Source organism: Macaca thibetana, chromosome 15 (assembly GCF_024542745.1).
Source record: "Macaca thibetana thibetana isolate TM-01 chromosome 15, ASM2454274v1, whole genome shotgun sequence".
Taxonomy (NCBI): domain Eukaryota; kingdom Metazoa; phylum Chordata; class Mammalia; order Primates; family Cercopithecidae; genus Macaca; species Macaca thibetana.
This window is the reverse complement of record NC_065592.1, coordinates 41,760,142-41,779,599: the sequence shown is the minus strand read 5'-3', so window position 1 is coordinate 41,779,599 and position 19,458 is coordinate 41,760,142. Positions and strand designations below refer to the sequence as shown.

The 19,458-nt window shown below is 49.3% G+C and overlaps 2 protein-coding genes across 3 annotated transcripts in view; both read right to left on the bottom strand.

Moving 5' to 3' along the window:
- The window catches only part of TRIM14 (tripartite motif containing 14), a 131,646-nt gene that overhangs the window by 66,656 nt on the left and 45,532 nt on the right, over nt 1–19,458 (bottom strand). The gene's annotated exons all lie outside the window — the stretch shown is intronic.
- The window catches only part of CORO2A (coronin 2A), a 71,889-nt gene that overhangs the window by 33,575 nt on the left and 18,856 nt on the right, over nt 1–19,458 (bottom strand). The window contains exons 1-2 of one of the 2 annotated variants that reach the window (XM_050762161.1): nt 16,340–16,432; nt 2,309–2,509 (exon numbers count right to left, since the gene is read on the bottom strand). In XM_050762161.1, the coding sequence (XP_050618118.1) occupies nt 2,309–2,509 (201 nt within the window). In that variant the 5' untranslated portion in view covers nt 16,340–16,432. Of the gene's footprint in view, nt 1–2,308; nt 2,510–16,339; nt 16,433–19,458 lie in introns of those variants that run through there. The other variant, XM_050762160.1, reaches the window with a different exon arrangement.

Here is a 19,458-nt window from a genome sequence, read left to right as displayed (position 1 = left end):
GTTCTCTGCAACCTCTGCCTCCTGGATTCAAGCAGCTCTCTGGCCTCAGCCTCCTGAGTAGTTAGGATTACAGGTGCCCGCCACTGTGCATGGCTAATTTTTGAATTTTTAGTAGAGACGGGGTTTCACCATGTTGGCTAGGCTGGTCTCGAACTCCTGACCTCATGATCTGCCAGCCTCGGCCTCCCAATGTGCTGGGACTAAAGGCATGAGCCACCGCACCTGGCCTATTGCTCAATTTTTAAAGTACTTAAAGGATTATTCCTTTAAAGGACTATTCAGGCTTTCTATTTCTACATGAATCAGTATTGACAAATTGTATTTTTTAAGGAGTTTGCCCATATTGTTAATGTTCTCAAATTTATTGGCATACAGTTGCTTGTATTCATGTCTTATTAGATTTCGAAGTTCTGCTGTGATATTGTTTTTCTCATTCTTGATGCTTTTTGTACCCGTTCTCTTTTATTGTTGGCCAGTCTCTGCAGGGGCTTGTCTATCAACAAATTTTTGGACCTTTTGATCTTCTGTAATGTATCCTTATATTCTCTTCCATGATTTCTGCTTTTTTTTTTTTTTTTTTTTTGAGACGGAGTCTCGCTCTGCCGCCCAGGCTGGAGTGCAGTGGCCGGATCTCAGCTCACTGCAAGCTCCGCCTCCCGGGTTCACGCCATTCTCCTGCCTCAGCCTCCCGAGTAGCTGGGACTACAGGCGCCCGCCACCTCGCCCGGTTAGTTTTTTGTATTTTTAGTAGAGACGGGGTTTCACCGTGTTAGCCAGGATGGTCTCTATCTCCTGACCTCGTGATCCACCCGTCTCGGCCTCTCAAGATTTCTGCTTTTTATTATCTCCTTCCTCAAACTTTCTTTGGGTTTATTCTGCTGCTCTTTCCCTTTTTTTTTTTTTTTTTTTTTTTTTTGAGACAGGGTCTCACTCTGTTGCCCAGGCTGGAGTACAGTGTTGTAATCATGGCTCACAACCTCCCTGGGCTCAGGTGATCTCACCTCAGCCTCCTGAGTAGCTGGGACCACAGGCAAATGCCCCCATGCCCAGCTAATTTTTGTATTTTTTGTACAGATGGGGTTTCACCATGTTGCCCAGGCTGGTCTCAAACACTTGGGCTCAAGTAATCCCCTGGCCTTGCCCTTCCAAAGTGCTGGGATTACAGGTGTGAGCCACCGTACCCGGCTCTAACTTCTTAGATGGAATGTTTAGTCATTACTTTTTAGGCTTTCTTCTTTTCTAATATAAGCATTTGTGCTATAGATTTCCCTTGAAGCCCCGCTTTCCCTACATCTCGTAAGTGTTGTGATATATTTCATTTTATCAGTTCCAAGGATTTTTAAATTTTCATTTGGATTTTGTTTTTGGCCTATAAATTATTTAGAAATATGTTTTTAAGTTTCCAAATGAATGGGAATGTAAGATTTATCTTTTGTTATTGATTTCTAACTCAATTGCATTGTGTTCAGGAAACCTGGTCTATGAGATTCTAATCCTGTATAATCTTTTAACTTCTGAAGTCCTCTGGGGGTCTAAGTCTGCTATTTGTTGTTTCAACTGACTCTCACTCATGGTGGCGTACATGTTTTGTGATCTTTGTGAATTCACATTTCCCTGTGTTTAATCTGTGGGGATCATGTCCATGTTGTGGATCCTTTCCTCTGGAGAGGTTTCATGTCGGTTTCTGCTGTGAGCCAGTGGCACTACTAAGCTGGGATCCCTCTAGCCCCTTCAGGTGTTCTGCCTTAAGGTGGAGACTTAGGGTTGGCATCCTGAATGGACTTGCTGTTAGATTGACCTATGTGAAACTGTTGCTTTTTTGGGGTCAAAACCAGTTGAATATCCACAATTTTATATCGTCCAACCTATACTAGCAACTCTTGCCCTCAGGACAAGCCTGTTCTTCCTGCTTGCTTACTGTTTGCCTCTTCTAGCTAGTTTTGACTCAATGTTTGTTTCCCTTTCTTTGGTGGGGAAGGTGGCTTTGGAGACTTTCTCAATTTCCTGTAATCCCAGTAAAGCATTAAAAAATTATATTTTATTCAGAAGGAAATTATTTGCAGAATTATTTTGTAGAGAAGAGGAGAGGTGCTAGGAGTAGCTAGGCCAACTGCTAGAGGCTAAAATTCAGGACAGATGTATTTTTCCCAGTGAGGAAACCAAGGCTCAAAGAGATGAAATGACTTACTCAAGGTCACACAGCTAGTAATGGGCAGGGTTAGGACTTTCTAGAAAGCTAGGCTCTTTCCACTTTCCCTCTGTCCTGCCCTGCCTCCAGAGAGCTGTTTGGACCTGGGGGTGTCCTTACCTGGTGCAGGGGGATGACAAGGAAGGCCCCTCCACCAGCACACTCAGTCACAACTGCAATGAAGTGGGGGTTGACGGCACAGAAGTGGTTGTCGTGAACGCTGCGGGTGATAGGCACGGAGTCATAGCAGTTCTCCTTGCTGGCTGGTTTGCCAAAGACATGACGGAACTTGGAGCTCCGGTACTGGGGGTGCCATGACATCTGCAAGAGACAAATGGGACAAAGGGTATGAGGCTCCCTGCCCTGATCATGGGACACACGGAGCTCTCGTCTTAAGAGTACATAAGAGGATACAAGCAGGACAGTGGTCAGTTCAACGTGGACAGTGATGCACTGTGAAGGGTGACCAAGTGAAAATACTCTAATTACTGTTATTTCTATAGACCTGGTGAGATAAGACGGGATGATGTATAGCTATCACTGACCTGCTTGCTGATGTGTTAAGGCTTTTCATCCCTTTGAGTGTGAAATGTAAAAAGGCAGAAAAACCACAGAGAGAATCCACCACATTGACCCCCATCTGCCATCTCACCAGACAGCTCAGCACCCTCAGCCCAACTAAGTAGGTACCACTGCGCTCTCTGGAGCCAGCCTGCCTGGGTTTCAATCCCAGCTCTGTCTCTTATCAGCTGGATGGCAAGTGACTTCACCTCTGGAGTCTCAGTTTCTCCATCTGTAAAATGAAGTCACAAAAGTATCTGTCTCAGCTAGGCATGGTGGCTCATGCCTGTAATCCCAGAATTTTGGGAGGCCAAAGCAGGAGGATTGTTTGAGCCCAGGAGTTCAAAACTAGCCTGGGCAACACAGCGAGACCCTGTCTCTAAAAAAAATAAAAGAGAGAGAGACTGAAAAAAGTATCTGTCTCATAGCCTTGTCATAAGGATTAAGTTAGATGATGTATTTAGACCCCTTGGCGCATGGCAGATACTTGATCAACAGTGGCAATCACAACCACTAGTATCATCTGGGCGTCTTCAGCTTGCTTTGCTCCTCATCCAGCCTTATATTTGTTCACTCAATATTTACCGAGCATCATGTGTGTCTAGGCCCTGTGCCAGGTAGCAGGTAGTTTGGAAACAGTAGGCCTGAGCCCAGCCTTTACAGGAGTGAAGAGTCCTCTGGGTGAGGCTACTAGGAGAGTCTGGGCCACTGGGACTCACTGTACTATGTGTAATAACAGAGATTTGCACATGACAGTCAGGGAGGGCTTCTCAGAGGAAGTGACAACTAAGCTGTGACTTGGAGGATGAGTAGGAGTTGGTCATGTAGGCAGGATGAGGGAGAGCTGGGGGAAGGTGTCTTAGGCAGACAGAACAGTTTGGGGAAACCACCTGTGGTTTAGTAAGATTATCAAAGAGAAATTTAAAAGAAGAAAACACACACACACACACACCATGTATATTGGGTAATGTGAATGAAAAGAATAAAAGACAGGGCAAGGAAAGCCAGATCACGAGTGGCCTGTGAGAGGGTCTAGGCCTCTTCCGTGGCCAAGCCCATACCCATAACACCAGGGGGCCTCCTCTTGGCCAGAGGGACCCTTCTGAATACCAAGCCCTGCCCACCCCACCCCCGCCTCATATCACCCTTGATTTATTATTATTTTTGAGGAAGGATCTCGCTCTGTCACCCAGGCTAGAGAGCAGTGGTGTGATCACAGCTCACTGCAGCCTCAAACTCCTGACCTCAAGGATCCTCCTGCCTCAGCCTCCCAAGTAGCTAGGACTACAGGTACATGCCACCATACCTGGCTAATTAAAAAAAAATTTTTTTCTTGCCATGTTGCCCAGGCTGGTCTCAACCTCCTGATCTCAAGCAATTCTCCTGTAGCTGCCTCTCAAAGGTTGGGATTAAAGGCGTGAGCCACTGCCCCTGGCCTCACATCACCCTTTGATGCTCCCCATTCATTGCTGCCCTACAGGATCAAGGCCAAATCCTCTGGCCTGGCATTCAAGACCTCTGGCTGGGGTCTCATTCCATATTCCAAGATTCATTTCTTCTAGCTCTTCTAAATGGCACCTTCCAGCTTCCTCAGCACCTGCTCTTGCATCTCCAGCCCTCTGGCTCTTTGCCCTTCCCTCTCCTGCTGCTTGGCTTGCCTTTCCAATCCCCCTACCTCCTGTTCCCGTCTCCACAAATCCCAATCCACCCCTTCCCTAGCTCCCAAGCCACTTCCTCCAGAGAGTCCTCCTTGATACCCCAAGTAGCAGAGATCTTGCTCTCCTCTGTTCCCTGACAGCCATCTCTCCCCTTGCCCTTAGCCCTTGACACTGTCTAGCCCGATTTGGGGTTTAGGGCCAGTTCTCATTTTCTCTGCTGGCTTGGCGCTTCCTTGGAGAAGGCTCTGCTCCAGGAGTATCCAGCACAGTGTCTACCTCCCTTGGGCCCCCACCTTCCCTACTTGTGGGAAGGCAGGTTTGGCTGGGCCCACACTGGTCAAGCCAAGAAGGTGCTCACCCCGCCCACACAGCTGACCCATGAGGCTCTTCTCTGCCCTCAGGTCCTCAGCACGAGATTACATTGTGTGACCTCAGGCAGGTCACAGCGATCAGGGCCTGACCCCTGAGGCAAGCCCTTTAGACAGAACCAGGTAGCAGGTCAACCTTGCAGGGGCTTGTGTATCCTGCAAAGCTCAGAAATTCCAACTCTCCTTTTGGGAGCTTTGCCCTAAACCGGGGCTGCTCTTGCCAGAGCTACAGGAAGCTGCACAGAATGTAGGGATGGACTGACTAATTAATGCCCATGTGATTCCAGAAAGGATTTAAGAAGACTCACAGAAATAGAACACAAGATAGAAGGAACTGAAAAAGCTACAAGAGAAAAAATAGGGACACAAGGAAAACGCAGGTAAAAAGAGATCACCTGAAATGCAGGAGGAGTTAAGTTAGGTGTGCTGCCAGGTCCACCACACAGAGGAGGTAGACCTTAGATTTGGGTCTGAGCTTCCTAGTGGCCAATTCAACAAGGAAAACAGAATCAGAAAGGGATTTATTTGATGTCTGTAAGATAAAAGCCACAAGTTGCTAAGGAGCAGTACATCTTTTCTCTATAGTGAGTTTTGAGAGAAATGGGTACTGGGGGTCCCCTTGGAAAGGAACAACAAGGACAAATGACCTCCCTAGGGTCTTGGCAACTTGGTGGCAGTGGAGGAGCCGCCTTGGGCCTGGGCTGGGGGTGGGAAAGTGAGGAGCAAATCAGCAGGCTCCACTCCAGGCCCCCCATCCCTGCCTCACCTTGAGCAACGGCTAGGGGTGGCGGGAGTGCACCTGTCTGTGGCAGCTGGTGATGCTCACCAGACATCCCATTGCTCCCCTCATGTCCAGGCCCCTTGCAGTCAGGCAGCCATAGCACACATCACTGCCTCCCATGACCCATTAGACAATGGATCATGGGAGGCAGTGATGTGTGTCACTTCCAGGCCAAAGCACATGAAACCTGCCTGTGACCCTCGAGGACTCTCGTCCTTGGCCGAAGGGAATGAGAAGGGTGCATGTTTCAGATGGTGCGGCCATAAGGTGGTTGGTCCCTCAGGAAGCGTGTGTAGCAGAGCACTTTCTTCTACTGACTTACAGTGCAACAGAGAAATACACTTGTAGAGTGAATCGTGAGATAAGGGGTTCTTTGTCACGGAGCACAGTGACCCATCCTGACTCATACAGCCTATGCAAGTCTGGCCCATGGAGATGGCAAGTGGCTGCCTGTGCTTGGAATGGCCACAGAGAAGGAGGCAGGACCCAGATTGTCTCAGGTACCCGAACTCTGAGGGCAGTGGGGAGCTACTGGAGAAATTAAAGCAGGGGAGAGGCTGGGCGTGTTGGCTCACACCTGTAATCCCAGCACTTCGGGAAGGCTGAGGCAGGTGGATCACTTGAGGTCAGGAGTTTGAGACCAGCCTGGCCAACATGGTGAAACCCCGTCTCTACTGAAAATACAAAAATTAGCCAGGTGTGGCAGTGCGTGCCTGTAGTCCCAGCTACTCTGGAGGCTGAGGCAGGAGAATCACTTGAACCTGGGAGGCAGAGGTTGCAGTGAGCACCACTGCACTCCATCCTAGGGAACAGAGTGACACTCTGTCTCAAAAATAATTAATAATAATTATAATAAATAAAGCAGGGGAGATAGAGGAACAGATTTAATTTTCATATTTTCCTCTGACTACTGAGCAGAGGAAAGGTTAGAGCAGGTGAGAGGCAATGGTCACCTGGGCTGAAGTAGGGCAGTGACGTGGGCAGGATGGTGGGGAGAGGATGTTACTGAAATACCAAGGAGGTGGGATCAACCAAATGTGGTGCCTGAGTGCACGTGGCGGGCCTGGGGTAGTCGCTGAAATCGACACGACCTTACATTAACAACAGCCCTGGCCCCTCTGGACCCTCTGAGCTCTCTCCCTCCACAGCCTGTCTGTGCACCTGCAGGGGGTAACTGGGGTCTGGCCCAACTCCTGAGAGCCACTCCCCATCCAGGAGGAGTGAGGAGGCCGTGAAAGGCCTGGGTAACACCTCCCAAGCTCACAGTCACCTCTGTGGCAATAAGAAGTCACGGTTTTTGAGTGCTTACAAACTGCCAGGTGCCATTCCAAATGCTTTCCATGCATGAATAGAGCAAGTGGGTGCTACCTTGCTCCCCGGTTCAGATGTAGGTGTTGAGGCCAGTAACCCGGTCACACAGCTAGTGAACAGCAGGCCTGGGGGCTGAACTCAGCTGTCTCAAGCCTGCAGCTTTTGAGCCTGCAGCTCCAGGTCCTCACAGACAATACCCATGATGATAATAGCTCTTTCAGACCCATCACAGCCCTGGATCTCACCTCTGCCCCTAAGAGGAACTGTCATGATCACGACCACCCCGACTCTACAGAGAAGGAAAAGGAGGCCCAGGAAGCTAGCTAGACCCCTCTGGAAAGGCGCCCCACTTCCCCGTGGATGAAGCCAGCTGACAGCAAAGGAGCGTGAACATCAATGCCCTTCTGCCCAACCCCCAATCCTCTCCCCACCCTAACTCTTAATTTGCACTGCTAAGATTCTTCCAGACCTGCTGCCAGGAAGGGAAATTACACAAGCAGGGGGTGGGGCAGCCGCTAGCAAGGCCAGCTACCTCTCCCTTTGTGTGTGGTATGGAAGTGTATGTGTATGTGCACGGGTGAAGCTTGTGCATGCGTGCTGGCCTGTGTGCGTACTGTGTGTGCACAAGAACTGCATCCATCAGGATGTTCATGACTGCCTGTGTCCTCCTGTGGGTGTGCATGCACATGTGCATCCGTTTGGATGTTTAACTGAGGCTGTGTATATACACGTGCATGAGCGCATGCGTGTATCAGTGCATGCATGATTTTAATGATTCAGCAATTCAGAGAACAGGAGTTTCATTTTCCCTACAAGCAGGCACTTGTCCACAAGTAAGTACTGTAGCGGGCCCTTCACCCACAGGCTGGGCCAGAACAGCCTATTCAAGCCAGGTCTATCCCAGGCCACTCGTCCTATCCTGCCCCATTCCATCTGGCTGGGCCCACATCAAAGCCACAGCAGGCCTTCTCAGGTGTGGCACTCTGGGACAGACTGCTGGGGCACAAGGCAGGAGGTGGCATCCATTCTGCTGCTGCAATCCCATGCAGGCTTGGTGGGCCTGATGCCATGGGATTAGGCTCCGAGGCCTGTGAATTCCCCACTCCCAAAAACGATTTAGTCATCTCTGGGTTTTGCATCGCACTGAGTTTATTTCTTTTTATTTTCCTTTGAGAAGGAGTCTGGCTCTGTTTGCCCAGGCTGGAGTGTGCAGTGGTGCTATCTCGGCTCACTGCAACTTCCGCCTCCTGGGTTCAAGCAATTCTCCTGCCTCAGCCTCCAGAGTAGCTGGGATTACAGGTGCGTACCACTGTGCCCAGCTAATTTTTGTATTTTTAGTCGAGACAAGGTTTTGCCAAGTTGCCCAGGCTGGTCTCAAACTCCTGACCACAGGTGATCCACCCACCTTTGCCTCCCAAAGTGCTGAGATTACAGGCGTGAGCCATTGTGCCCGGCCTTGAGTTTATTTCTTAATGCCTGACAGTGGCTCACAACTCTCCTGCAAGGTAGGTGGGGATTATTTTCCCCATTTGATGATGGGAAAACTGAGGTGCAAGGGAAGTGACTAGACTGAAGTCAAGTTATGATGAGCAGTGCAGGTGGGAAGTAGTCTGAGGACTAGTTCAGAGACACCGCTTCCTGCTATGCAATGTGCTCCTCTGTGACATACATGTGGGGTATGCGTGTGTGTGTGTGTGTGTGAGAGAGAGAGAGAGAGAGCGAGAGAGAGAGAGAGAGATAGAAAGAGACAGAGACAGAGAGAGTTTCCTGCCTGTTCCAAAGGCCCCTCTTCCTTGCCCAGCCCTAAACTCATTGCAGGACAAGGGTTAGCTGCAGGGTGGCTGAAACTGAACCCAAACTGGGTGTGGTGCAAACCATTATAATAGATTATTCATTAATTATATTGTTTGTGGCTTTAAGGAAAGAATGAAATGACCTGATTTGGTCTTTGAACAGGATGGGTAGGCATTGCTGGCTACCAGTTCCCCTTTGTAAATTTGTGGTTTCACATATAATATTTGAAGTTTTATCTTTTCTCTCTCTTAAAATTTGACTTGTGGGCACAGTGAGCTGCCACCTGTAAGTGCCTGGTGAGAGGGTCTGAACCACCACACTTATGTCATAGCCACAGTTAGGGAAGATTAGAACCACAAGTTACCCAGTTGTTTCAAAAAATCGAAAAGAGGTCACCGTTAATCAGGATAAAGACCGCTCTACGTGAAGGTGCTCTACAAAGGCTGAGAATTTCACACAGTCCACATCTCATTATGGGGGTTCCCTCACCTGGACTCCAATCCCTGACCCACTATTATCCGTCACAGTTCATCTTGATCCTGGCCTTGGTCCCAGACTTGCTGGGAAAGCTCTTTTTTGTCATCCAGAATCCTTATGGGGTCTCTGATCCACCCACTGCGGGAGGGCTATCTGGCTCTGAAGTCAAAGCCCATGGAGGGTAAGGCCACCCTGCTGCCAACCTAGGCATCTGGGTAACCATTTCCCACAGCACCTTCCTTTCTCACCAGGCAGGAAGAAAACAAATACAAGGCTCAGCTACTTCTCCTTTGTAAGGGTTTTATTCACAACTGGCCTCTGTGAATCTGAGGCCAGGCCCTGGTTTAAACCACCACCTCTTGGCACAAGGTGTCTTAACTTTTGCCTTGCACTGGCCAGCAACAAGGTCTGAAGTGATACAGCGGGATCCAGGGTGCTAGGACCTAAGAGTCTTACCCCACAGGGTAATTTTTCCTCCCTCCTTCAAAGCAAGAAGGATCCTTGCCGCTCTCCACAGAAGTAGGGTAACTAACTGTCTTGGTTTGCCTGGGATTGTGGAGGGGTTCCAGGGATGCAGGACTTACAGTGCTAAACTGGGGGAAGTCTTACTTAGGCAAACAGGGATAAGTTGGTCACTCTCCCACCACCACCACCACCAAGGTCTGTATGTAACAATTCTTTTTTTTTTTGAGGTAGGGCCTCACTTTGCTGCCCAGGCTCGAGTGCAGACGTGTGATCACAGCTCACTGCAGCCTCAACCTCCCAGGCTCGCGCAATCCTATGGCTTCAGCCTCCTGAATAGCTATGAACAAGCATGTACCACCATGCTTGGCTAATTTTTTTGTAAAGACAGGGTTTCACTCTGTTGCCAGGATGGTCTTGAATACCTGGCCTCAGGCGATCCTCACACCTCAGCCTCCCAAAGTGCTGGCATTACAGGCATGAGCCACTGTGCCTGGCTTACACATAACAATTCTATTGTAAATCCCTAGCAGCCCTGACTTTGTCAAGTTGCCTGCAAGAGAGGAGACTCTAGAATCTATTTCTTAAAGAGCCCAACATACTGAACCAGAGAATAGAAATTTCAAAGCAGAATAATCCAGGAAGCTTTATAAAGAGAGGTGAGGCCGGGCGCGGTGGCTCAAACCTGTAATCCCAGCACTTTGGGAGGCCGAGACAGGCGGATCACGAGGTCAGGAGATTGAGACCATCCTGGCTAACACGGTGAAACCCCGTCTCTACTAAAAAATACAAAAAAACTAGCCGGGCGAGGCAGCGGGCGCCTGTAGTCCCAGCTACTCGGGAGGCTGAGGCAGGAGCATGGCATAAACCCGGGAGGCGGAGCTTGCAGTGAGCCGAGATCCAGCCACTGCACTCCAGCCTGGGTGACAGAGCGAGACTCCGTCTCAAAAAAAAAAAAAAAAAGGAGAGAGGTGAAGAGGATTTCATTCAATCTCCAATCTTCATCCGATATTGGCTTGGTGCTTATTCTGCGCCAAGCTGTGTCAGGAGCAGGGTTCGGAGGGGTCAGAGATGAATAATTCAGTCACTGCTCTCCACATGTTCATACCTCTTAGGAAAATGGCCAAGAGCAGGAAGAGATGAGATGGTGTAACCTTGAGGGACTGCTAACATGCAGGGCAGGGGCTTGCAACTTTGCACATTAGAATCACTTAAATCAGACTACTGGGTGGGGAATCCAGATGCCAGCACTGCTTAAGCTTCCCATGTGATTCCAGTGCATGTTAGGAGCAAGGATAACAGAAACACATCATGGATGTGATGCAGTAGTTCTCAAAGTGTAGTCCCCAATTAACCATATCACTAGGGAACTTTTTGGAGTTGCAAATTTTCAAGCCTCCTATCCCAGACCTACTGAATCAGGCATTCTGGGGGCGGGGCTCACCGCTCTGCTTTAACCAGCCCCCCAGCTTCAAGTTTGAGACTCAGTGGTGTAATGGATGGGTTGGCAACACCTGAACCCACTGACCAATCTTAGTATCACTAAAAGAGATAACCAGACATTATGTGCTGCTAATATGAAGCAACAGGAAACACTACTTATAAAGTGGCTTTGCCAAAAAATGAAACCCAATATTGACCGAGTCTTTGTATGTAATTACACACACAGAGTGTGGAGAAACATGTTCAACAGCCACACAGATGCAATCAGGAAAAAAACACAGGAAATCCTATATGCTAAATTTTCTGGTTTTTAACATTAACTCAAAAAGCATCAAAGACCTAAACAGAAGAGCTAAAACTATAAAAAACCTTAGAAGAAAACAAAGGGCAAAACCTTTACAACATTGGGCTTGGCAATGATTCCTTGGTTATGACACCAGGAACAGGCAACAAAAGAGAAAAAAAATAGACAAATTGTATTCATGGAAATTAACAACTTGTTTGTATTTAACAATTTGTTTATATTTGTATCACTAGCAACAGAGTGAAAAGGCAACATATGGAATGAGAGAAAATATTTGCAAATCTATCTGATAAAGTGTTACTATTGAGAATATATAAAGAAGTCCAACAACTCAACAACAAGCAAGCAAACAATTTGATTTGAAACAATCTGATTTTGTGCACTGTTGGTAGGTAAAATGGTGCAGTTGCTATGAAAAATAGTATGGCAGTTCATCAAAAATTTAAAAATAGAACGATCATATGATTCAGCGACTCCACTTCTGGGATATACAGCCTTAAAGAAATGAAAGCAGGGTCTGGAAGAGATATTGGCACACTCATGTTGATAGTGGCATTATTCACAATAGCTTAAATGTGGAATCAACCCAAGTGTCCGTCCACAGATGAATGGATCAGTAAAATGTGGTATATTCATACCATGAAATATTACTCAACCTTCAAAAGGAAGAAAATTCTACTTTGGGAGGATGAGGTGGATCGCTTGGGTTCAGGAGTTCAAGACCAGCCTGGGTGATACAGCAAGACCTCATCTCTACTAGAAAAAAAAAAAAAAAAAAAAAATTAGCTGGGCATGGTGGCGCACACCTGCAGTCCCAGCTACTCGGGAGGCCAAGGTGGGAGGACCACTTGAGCTCAGGCGTTAGAGACTGCAGTAAGCTATGATTACACTGCTGCACTCCAGTCTGGGTGATAGAGCAAGATCCTGTTTCAAAAAAAAAAAAAAAAAAAAGAAAGAAAGAAAAGAAAAGAAAAAGGAAGAAAATCCTGACACATGCTATAACATGGATGAATTTTGAGGGCATTATGCTAAGTGAAATAAGCCAGTTACAAAAAGACAGTGTGTGATTCCACTTATATGAGTTACTTAGAGTAGGCAAAAATCCCAGGGACAGAAAGTAGAATGGTGGCTGCCAGGGGCTGAGGGTAGGGAGGAATGAAAAGTTATCGTTTAATGGCTATAGAGCTTCAGTTTTGAAAGATAAAAAGAGTTCTAGAGATGGATGGTGGTGGTGGCTGCACAGCAGTATGAGTGTACTTAATACCACTGAACTGTACACTTAAGAATGATTTAGATGGCAAATACTATGCTATGTGTATTTTAGTACAATGAAATATATATATATATATTTTAAAATATCTAGTTTCTTTAAAGATGACAAGGAAAAAGGGACAAGGGTCATTATAGTTCAGAAGAGGCTTAAGAGATCAGAGGCATAGCAGGAAGTGCAATGTGCGGATCCTGAGTGGATACAGATTCATACAAACCAACTGCAAAAAGGCATCAGGAAGCAATCAGGGAAAGCTGAGTGGGCACCTGACAGTAGTAAAGAATTGTTGTCATTAGGCGTGGTAATAATACTGTGCTTATATTAGACAAGAGTCTTTATCTTTTAGAGACATATACCTAATATTCAGATGAAATGACATAACATCTGGGATTTATCTTGAAATAACTTGGGGTTGTTGGACAGAGGAGGAGGGAATAAGCGAGTAGAGATGAAACAGGCTGCTGATGGCTACTGAAAGTGGGTGAGGGTACAAGAGGATTCATTTGAATCTTCTCTTTCATTTTGTATGTGTCTTTACATTTCCACTGTAAAATATTTAAGCAAGAAAGAAGCAGGAGAGCACAAAAGTGGCCCAGGCCCCGGAGCTTGACTGTCAGGGTTCTAATCTTGACTCTAAATGGCCCTGTCCAACACAGAACCTCTAGTCCCACAAGGCTTCTGAATTAGAGTTAAAATTAAATAAAGTGTAAAATCCAGCTCCTTAGTCACACTAGCAATATTTCAAGAGCTCAAAAGCCACATGTGCTTAATAATCACAGATGAAACCATATAAGCAACACCCAATGAACAGTGTAATTAAAGAACCCACCCATCTCTGAACAAAGTTCTGTTGGACAGTGCTGCTCTATCATTTCCTATCTGCCACTCTGGGCAAGTTACTTAATGTGTCTATTTCCTCACCAGGAAAATCAGGCACTACAAATACACATAATAGCTAACACCTATATTGCTGACTAGGTGTTAAGTATGTTCCACATACTAACTCAACCCTCATGCATGTACTGTCGTAGCCCCATTTTTAAGATGAGGAAACAGGGCACAGATAAGTTATATAACTTGCCTAAGATCACATAGTTAGTGGCTGGGCTGGAATCTGAAGCCAGGCTGTTCAGTCACAGGTCCACACTCTCTCTCAGGGGTTCCTGGACACTTACATAAGGTGAGACGCACAGCATCCAGAGTGACACTTGGTGCATACTTAGTGTTCAAAAGACGTTGGCTAGTAAGATTGTTGTGGTCCCAATGTGTACAGGACACTGAGATGTGATTTAACACAGAACAGGTACATGCCGGGGGCCCAGCATTTTGGGGATCTAAGTAAAAATCCCAAACCAGAAAGCATAAAGCAGCCTGCCAGGGGCCGAGTGGCTCGTGAGAGTTCCAACCCCTGGTGCAAACCATGATGATGGGGGAACAGACACACAGATGCAGAAGGCTATAGCTGACAATTCCTACTGATCAAAAAGAATCCAAGAGAGTGCATTTGTGCATCTCTCTGGGCTGGGCTTTCCCGGGTGGAGGCCAGAAGGCCCCGCCCTGCCCTAGTGCTGAGGGGCCTGGGAGGGGGTGAAGGGGCAGGGGAAGGAGCCCTTTGCTTTTTCTCCATCAGCACAGCCCAGGCAGGGAAGCAGGAGCGCAGCCATCCAGGGACCCTCCTTTGGGGATGGACCATCACCAGTGAGGCAGAAGCTGTCTGTAGCCAGCAAATGCAAACAGTCCTGTCCTCAGGTCTCCGCCTTCCCCACCCCCGCGCCGCCCATCCTTCTGGTCCAGCACAGATGCCTCTCTGCAGGCCCACAGGAAGTACAGATTGAGTCAGAGAGCAAACCAAGACAAGGCCTCTTTCTTCCTGATGAGATTAGGCCTGAGGGAGTGCCTCCTTCCCACATCTGACACTGCCCAGAGCCACCTCCTCCTGCCCTGCCTCCTCCCCAGCCCTGCCCCCACGGCCCCCACCTGCTCTCTACCCCTCTCCCAGGCCATGCCAAGGCCTGAGCAGCCTTCTTTCTTGGGGACTCAGGCCTCACATATTCCACCCCCAACTCTGGGCCTGCATTTTCCCTTAAAACCCACCCCGGGTCACCTCTGCCTCAGGATAAAGTCCTCTGCTGGACTTGGGTTTTGAGGTCCCTACATTCCCCCTGAGTCTCTGACCTCCTTCTCATCTCCCTAGACCTGTTCTCTGAGACAAACTGGTCTGTCTGCTCTCCCCTCAAAGCATCATGGTTTTTTTTTTTTTTTTTTTTTTTTTTTTTTGAGACGGAGTCTCGCTCTGTCACCCAGGCTGGAGTGCAGTGGCCTGATCTCAGCTCACTGCAAGCTCCGCCTCCTGGGTTTACGCCATTCTCCTGCCTCAGCCTCCTGAGCAGCTGGGACTACAGGCGCCTGCCACCTCGCCCGGCTAGTTTTTTTGTATTTTTTAGTAGAGACGGGGTTTCACCGTGTTAGCCAGGATGGTCTCGATCTCCTGACCTTGTGATCTGCCCATCTCGGCCTCCCAAAGTGCTGGGATTACAGGCTTGAGCCACCGTGCCCGCCCAGCATCATGGTTTTCAAAAGAGAAGGGGAGAAGCAAAAAGAAAATAAAGAAGCATCATTTCCCCAGATAATCCATCTTTGCTCACCCCCTCTCTCCACCTAGAACTAAGCCAGCCCAGGTAAGTCGCTGGGTGGCTCTTAGCAGGGCTCTTAGAAAGCCCCTTCCTATCACCCCACCTTCCTGGCCCAGCTCCAACAGAACCACCTCCAGGGAGCCTCCCCAGCTCTCAGACAGAGCAGTCTCTCCATCCCATGCGGTCCCATCCTGACATTTGGGGAGGTAGTCAAAGGCAGGGAAAAAGAAGGCACCAGATTCAGGCCCTGGACCCCTATTTGTCTCTATGCCGTAACATTAGAGTATCCTCATATTTTTCTTATAGAATGTAGAAGATTAAATGAGATCATGTACGTAAAAGACCTTGCATGTGTCCGGCACAAAGTAGGAGCTCATCTCATGGAAGCACCCCTCCTCTCCTCCTTTCCTGCCCATTGCGTTTTTTCCTTCTCTTCCTTCCTCCCCCACCAACACACCCATAGGACTGTCAACCCTAGATGGTTCTCCCCTTCTGCTGTGCCCACCTACAACCCTGTGGGTACCCAGGGGGAGGCCAACCTGACTCCCGGCTTGAGCTTTCACTCACACCAGCAGCTTCTTTCCAATCCCTCCTTGGGGCGCTAGGAGCCAAGGGGCTGGGCCTATCACTGTCATAGCAGGTGTGCTGGTCAGGCTGGAGAATCCTAATTCTTTCATTGTTGTTGTCGTTATTGTTTTGAAACGGAGTCTCGCTCTGTCACCAGGCTGGAGTGCAATGGCTGATCTTAGCTCAATGCAACCTCTGCCTCTGGGGTTCAAGTGATTTTCCTGCCTCAGCCTCCCAAGTAGCTGGGATTATAGGCGTGCACCACCATGCCTGGCTAATTTTTGTATTTTTAGTAGAGCAAAGGGGCTTCACCACGTTGGCCAAGCTGATCTTGAACTCCTGACCTCAGGTGATCTGCCCACCTTGGCCTTCTAAAGTGCCGAGATTACAGGTGTGAGCCACCGAGCCCAGCCGAGAATCCTAATTCTGACACCAATTCGCTCCATGACCTTGGGCAAATCTCATCCCTTCTCCCGCTTTCTGTTTCTATCCATATAATAGTAACAGCCCTGCCCTACCCACCTGTTAGGACAGTCTGTGGAGGGCGCTGCAGCCTGCACACGCCAGACACACGCGGGACCACAAGGGCGACAGAGCTGTCCAGCCGTCAGCTGTCCTGAGAAGGTCTTGTCCTGCCTGGACCTTCTGGAGACAGAGCAGAGCTTCTTTCTGTTTAATCCCCCAAATCAAGCCCTGACCAAAACTCCACACAGGTTTATTGCCCCACAATCTCCTTATCTGGGAGTTTCAAGCAACAAGGGTCACTGGGGATTTTCCAAGACACCTCCAGGAGGCTGAAAATCTGATGGCTCCACTTCCTGCTCACTGTCCACTTTCTGGCACAGAGCTTTCGGACCTGTCTTTGGACAGAGAGGGACACTGAGGCTCAGAGAGGAAGAGCGCCTTGCTTCGGGTCCCACAGTCAGCCCGAGGCAGGGCTGAAGCTCGGTAACTCTGGTCCTGGGGTGGGCATCCAACCAGGGGTCCTGCATTCTGTTCTCAGCATGGACCCACAAATCAGCCCTCACTCTTCCTGCCTCAGGGACCTGGGGCCCAGAGTCAGTTCAGCCAACATCATCAGTGCCCATTCTGAGCTTGATGCCATGCTGGGCACTGTAGGGGAGATGCATGGGCAGACCCAGACAGCGTCAGTTATGGGGGAGCTCAGAGGATGGGGGAGGCCCCTACGTAATCAGCAAGCTCAATTCAGGAACCAGGCCTAAAGCCAGCGTTGCAAGTTGCAGCAGGGAGACGGAAATCTGGGGAGTTAGGGAGGGTCCCTGGGAGGATACGACTGAGCTGAGCCTTCAAGGTCAAGTAGAGCAAGCCCAGCAGAGGAGGGAAACGGAGGCACTGGGGTAGAAGGTGCTGTGCTAGGTCACGCCTGGCTGTGGTGTGCGGACATGGAGCCAGGAGCTTGCCGCGCTGGGGTGGGGAGGCTGGGTCTGAGCAAATGCAGGCCAGTAATGGGGCTGCCGCTGGGAGAGAGGCTGGAGGCGCAGTGCTGAGGAGGTGGCACCTAAGACAGTGGGGAGGCATTGAAGTTTGTAACTGGGGGTGTGACATGGTCAGAGCCGAAGTTGACTTAACCCCTGCAATTAGGAAGTTAGGACATTGAGCTTGGGAAACGATTTTCTTTCCTCAACTTTGGGCTGGTATCTAAGGAAGAAATTAGTGGGTTTCATTTTATGTCCAGCTCCAGTGGGCTGGAGGGGTTGCAGAACCCCGTGAGGAGGAGGGGCAGAATTCTGAGGCCTTCTGTGCTTGGACTCAGGAGGAAAAGGGTGTGACTGCCCTGCGACAAGAGTCCCCACATACGACTGAGGGCCTGCCTGCTCCTGCAGATACTGGCAGTCCCACACCGCACTTCCGAGCTCAGCCCCACACCCCACTTCTGAGCTCGACCCGGTGCCCCACTTCCAAGCTCGGCCCCACAGCGGGAAGGAGATGTGAAGTTCTCTTCTGCTACTCTCTCGCCTGCTTGTTAACATGGAGATAAATGCCTCTGCTCACCCGTAATCGGTTCCCCAGGCAGAGTCTGCAACAGCTGGCAGGAGAGGATGGCCAGGTACCTCTTCTCTGCCTCCAGCCTCCAGGAGCTCCACCTAAATTGTTTGTTCAGGCTGGGCCTGCAGGCCAGAAAGGCAGGAGGCCAGACTGATTGCCCTTTTCAGATTTCCAGTGCCAGCAGTCTGGGTTTATGAGGATGAAAAGAGTGCAGGAAAGATGTCAGTGCCCCTGCGGGAAAGGCACTTCTGCCCGCAAGACTGGCTGTGAGGACAGGTGGCCCCATCGCATTTACATGTGTTTGCCTGCTGTGTCACAGCAGAGCATCTGAGGGTGCTCAGAGCACCTGGAGGGCTGGAAAAAAACAAACCCAGGCGGTGGCTCACGCTTGTGACCCAGCACTTTAGGAGGCCGAGGTGGGAGGATCACTTAGGGCCAGGAGTTCCAGACTAGCCTGGGCAACACAGTGATTCTGTCTCTACAAAAAACAAACAAACCAACCAACCCCCATTGTTGGGCCCCACCCTAGAGTTTCTGATTCAGCAGCGTGGGTGAGAGCTGAGAATCTGCACTTCCAACCAAGTTCCCGGTGACTAGGAAGCCTCTGGCCCAGAGGCTGCTCTTTGAGAACTACTGCTATACAGCCCAGCTCTGTGATTCACAACAATTGCTCAGTTTACCCCTCACAACCACCTGGGGGTGCGGAGGATCATCTCCACTTTGTGAGTGTGGCCGGGACACTCGGCAGAGGAGCGGCGTCAGTTTTCTGAGGTTACATGATTAATAAGCAGCAGGAACTCCTGTCCAAACTCCAAGAGCTCCATGAGCACTCAACCACCCCCCAACTTGGTGGCCACTGTGGCTCTGCTCCTTGGCTTTTAAGTCTTCTTCTCAATATATAAATTGCATGCTCTGAGGCCAGCACTCCAGAACCGGGAGTCCCAATCCTCTCCGTCCTCCTTCTCGTGGTGCTCCACAGCTGAAACAAAACACACCTATTGTGTCTGCTGTCCCATAACAGCTTCGCAGCCCAGTACACGTGCTTAAGATACGGGCTTCAGAGTCAGAGAAACGTGGATCCAAATCCAGACTCACTTCCCTTCTCTAAGTCTCGGTACCACATCGCCACGTTGCTATGAGATGAGCAAGGAGCAGAGCATGTAGCCCTTGGTCCGGGTGCAGCGGCTCATGCCTGTAATTCCAGCACTTTGGGAGGCCGAGGCGGGTGGATCACCTGAGGTCGGGAGTTCGAGACTAGCCTGACCAACATGGAGAAACCCCGTCTCTACTAAAAATACAAAATGAGCTGGGCATGGTGGCGCATGCCTGTAATCCCAGTTACTTGGGAGGCTGAGGCAGGAGAATCGCTTGAACCTGGGAGGCAGAGATTGTGGTGAGCCGAGATTGCGTCACTGCACTCCAGCCTGGGCAACAAGAGCGAAACTCTGTCCCCCTACCCCCACCACCCCCCCTCAAAAATAAAAAAAAGAGCGTGTAGCCCTGGCCCATGGTAAAGTTCTCAAGAAATGGCAGCAACCAGTGGGCCAAGGCAAGCATTTGAGTAGCTTTCCTAAACCTCTCTGTGCCTCAGTTTCCTAAGTTGTAAACCGGGGTCCATGATGGCACCTACCTTA